General features: G+C 42.3%; 1 protein-coding gene across 1 annotated transcript; it reads left to right on the top strand.

Annotated features, from left to right (window-relative positions):
* Positions 1-2,238, top strand: LOC127744489 (ribosomal protein S4, mitochondrial-like). The gene is given in 2 exon segments (XM_052256616.1): positions 1-161; positions 163-2,238. Coding segments are annotated over 2 exon segments (1,080 nt in total). The 5' UTR covers positions 1-135; the 3' UTR covers positions 1,217-2,238.
* The last annotated feature ends 1,141 nt before the right edge of the window (positions 2,239-3,379 follow it).

Below are 3,379 nucleotides of genomic sequence, written 5' to 3' on the forward strand. Positions count from 1 at the left end.
GTCACTTTGACTTTCTTCTAGATGGGGTATGTGTTCAGTGTGCCAGGTCAAAGAAAGAGAGAAAAATGATAGGTAGTTTCCTTCTTGCTTTTGCGGGGGTTTTGGCAGAATTGGGTTCGACTCCCGTTATACGCGATGTGGCGAATCAGACTGATTCAACGGAGATATGCCTGCATTAAGATTTAAAACTTGTCGTCTACTTTCAGGAAATGTTCGGAAGAGAGAACTTACAATAATACAACGCCGCATTCTCCGAAGATTGAGGAACAAGAAGAGATCTATTAAGAGAAAGATTTATCCAAGAGAAAATCTTAACAGTTACATCCAATCACAAACTACACGAAAGTTGCCCCTTATTCATGGGGATTTACCCATCACAGAGATGCACAGAGGAACAGAACGAACTTCATATATCCCTTTTCTACTCAATCCAGAAACAAGATCGGACGTTATTCCGGTTCGTCTCCATTTTCGTGAAACTATTCCTCAAGCAAGGCAGCCGATAAGTCATCGAAGGGTTTGTGTGAATAATCGAATGGGAAGCATTACTCGTTTGAAAGTTTCCCACGGCGATCTAATATCTTTTCAAGAAAATGACGCGAAAATCCGCGGTGAAGAAATAAGGAGATCTTTCTATATCGAAATATCAGTAGAAAAAATTATAGGCAAATTCCTGGGTCACCGGGTAAGAATGTGGAGAAGAACCAAAACGGAATGGTTCCGCCTACTCAAAACTAAGCGGGGATGCCGCCTGCTACTAAAATCCCGGTTTTTGCAACAACAGTTGCGTTATTCTATGCAAGAAGAATACTTAGAAAGAACAAAGAAGTTTGGATCCGAAAAAGTATGCTTAGGAAGTTCTTTCGCTGAGCACAACAGAATGAAGAGGAATTTTTATCATTTCAAATCCCTATTCTTATCGAAGAGAAGAAACGAGAAAAAGCGATATCTTCCTACTCGAACAAGAAGGAAGATAGTTTACAACTCTTCTTTATATAGTAATTCGACCTATTGGTCCGCACCCCCCCATAAGTTTACTAGGAAGAGAAGAATAAAAAGGATCGAACTACCTACTCATTATTCGGAGGTGAATCATAGAACACCAAAAGCGGTGGTATTTTATGGACCTAACATAGGTCACATCCCTCACGACATAAGATTGAAAGATCCAAACCTTCCTCTTCGGAGCGGAAACGGACGTGGCCAAAACATATAAAGATCGGCGTAGTCGCTCATAGGGACATATCTATCCGGATAGGGGATAGTCTAGTCTATCGCCGTCTCTATCACGCTATTAGATATTCGAATATCTAATTTCTTTTTCTTATTTATAATTGAACAAAAGCGAGGAGCGAGCCAAAGAGCGAGTTAGGTCTACTTCAAATAGGGGCCAAGTCTTGCCTAAGCTCTTTAACCTGTTCCTCAAGGACAGGAAAGATAGATAGATTCAATTAGATTACACTCCTATCAGTGCAACGGCCGCTTTCTCCCCCACCTGGCTGCTCAATCTAAACCATTAGGGGTGAGGAAGATTGATCAAACTCCCCAAGGGGAGGGGATAGGAACGTACTAAATCAACAGGCAGGCAGACAGGACTTTAGCGGACGAGCAATCGAATATTCCCGCTAATCACTCGTACTCCTCCTAGCCCATGATTCAGTCTGTGGTCACGGAGCTATGTAATACCTCTGTACTAAAGTACCTGGTCCTTTACTTGACTAAGGGAAAATCCCTAAGAAATGCGCCGAGCAGAATAGCAGCATCATGCTTCAATTTAATAAGGATGTTAAGCTAGCTCGATCGCAGGAAATGATGGAAAGGTTGAAGCCCCAGTGGCAAGAAGAACAAGGTAACGGATGGAAGATAGATAGAACGAGGTGACATTGGAACAGGCAGTCAAGTAATCAAGCTACTGCCCTTCCTTGGGAGGGATAGGAGCCCTTCTTCTCGAGCATTGAATAGCATGGCCTGCCTTTGGATGGGCTTTTGGGAATGAATGATAGAGCACAGGCAAGGCATAAGTCCAAAAGAAGCACGGGCATTTGCTGGGACTTGAATGGGCATGCTAGAATAAGTCCTTTCGATCCTCAGAAAGGAGCAAGTCAGCTAATGAAGGCTCGCCCATCTCTTTTTATTGATTCTCGCTAAAGGATCGGGTACTTTGATTGGTATTAAAGTAAAGTGTTCTATCCCTTCGATCAAGTAACCTATTAACTTAACACCAACAAAAAAACTATTTCTAATATAAAAAAAGAGATTTTTGTGTGGCCAACACGCTCAACGGCTTTTTATTCGCTATCAGCACTATTTACTCTCTCTACCTTTCTCTCCCGCTCGGTAGAAGTTTGATGGAAAGGGGATAATAAAAAACGTTCTTTACTTCTTAGCTCATCGGGCTGTCTTAATCACTCGCTACCTAGGTACATGGGGAAATCGATACAAAGGGGAAGTTTCGACTCAATCGCTCTTTTAGTAGATAGTGGGAATCATGCTTAGTCAAGGGGGAAGATGAATGAATGTACTTACCTGCTCATTCATTCGATAAGAGAGGGATTGGAAGAAGAAGTCTAAGGTGTTATTCACTTTTGTATAAAACTTCTTTATGTACCAAAGTAGTCTTAATTAGAAATATACCAGCAAAGCTCGAACAAAGGAGAGTGTGTATTCTTCCGGGAGGATACCGAGCCAAGCGAGCGAAGCTGGATAGATGTGTGGGACAGAGGGAAGACCAAGGGGTTCGGCAGATGAACGAGTGATTAATACTGCTAGAGGTATCTTGTTCGACTTCTACTTGCATTTGAGAAGTATATCCTTAGCTTTCTCTCGTCTGAGCCAGGATCACGAATTCCGGGAAGCAATCAACTTACAGAGAACTAAGAACAACGACTACGCCCCCTACGATTGTTTCGATTTCTGCCACTACTTTTTGAGTATCCCACTCCTCTATTGGTTGAATTCATACAATAAAGTGAAATGAAAGAAAAGAGGGAACGAGACATCACAATGAGATCTTCATCTAAAAACAAACTAAAAGAAGGGTTTTCCTTCTTGAAGAAGATTCAATCCGTGCGATTTTTAGCCAAACACTCTCATGTTCAAGGAGTGGGCGCGGGGGAGGGAGCTGGGTCCCTAGCTCATGTTCAAGCAGGGGTTTCTACGCCCGCCCAGGAATACAGATAAGGAAGTGCAGCCGAAGGTAATGCTATTGTGGAATTCCGTTCAAATAGAAAGCTTTTGCTTTTGGCCAGTTCAAGGCTTCCTCCCTGTATACAACCGTGAGCTGTAGGCTCAGATAGGATAGTAGCGAACCAGAAAAAATTCCCGTAGTTGAATAAGGTAAGGTGGACGTTGAAAACTTTCCAACAGATAATATGGAATA

Source organism: Arachis duranensis, unplaced genomic scaffold, assembly GCF_000817695.3.
Source record: "Arachis duranensis cultivar V14167 unplaced genomic scaffold, aradu.V14167.gnm2.J7QH unplaced_Scaffold_40180, whole genome shotgun sequence".
Taxonomy (NCBI): domain Eukaryota; kingdom Viridiplantae; phylum Streptophyta; class Magnoliopsida; order Fabales; family Fabaceae; genus Arachis; species Arachis duranensis.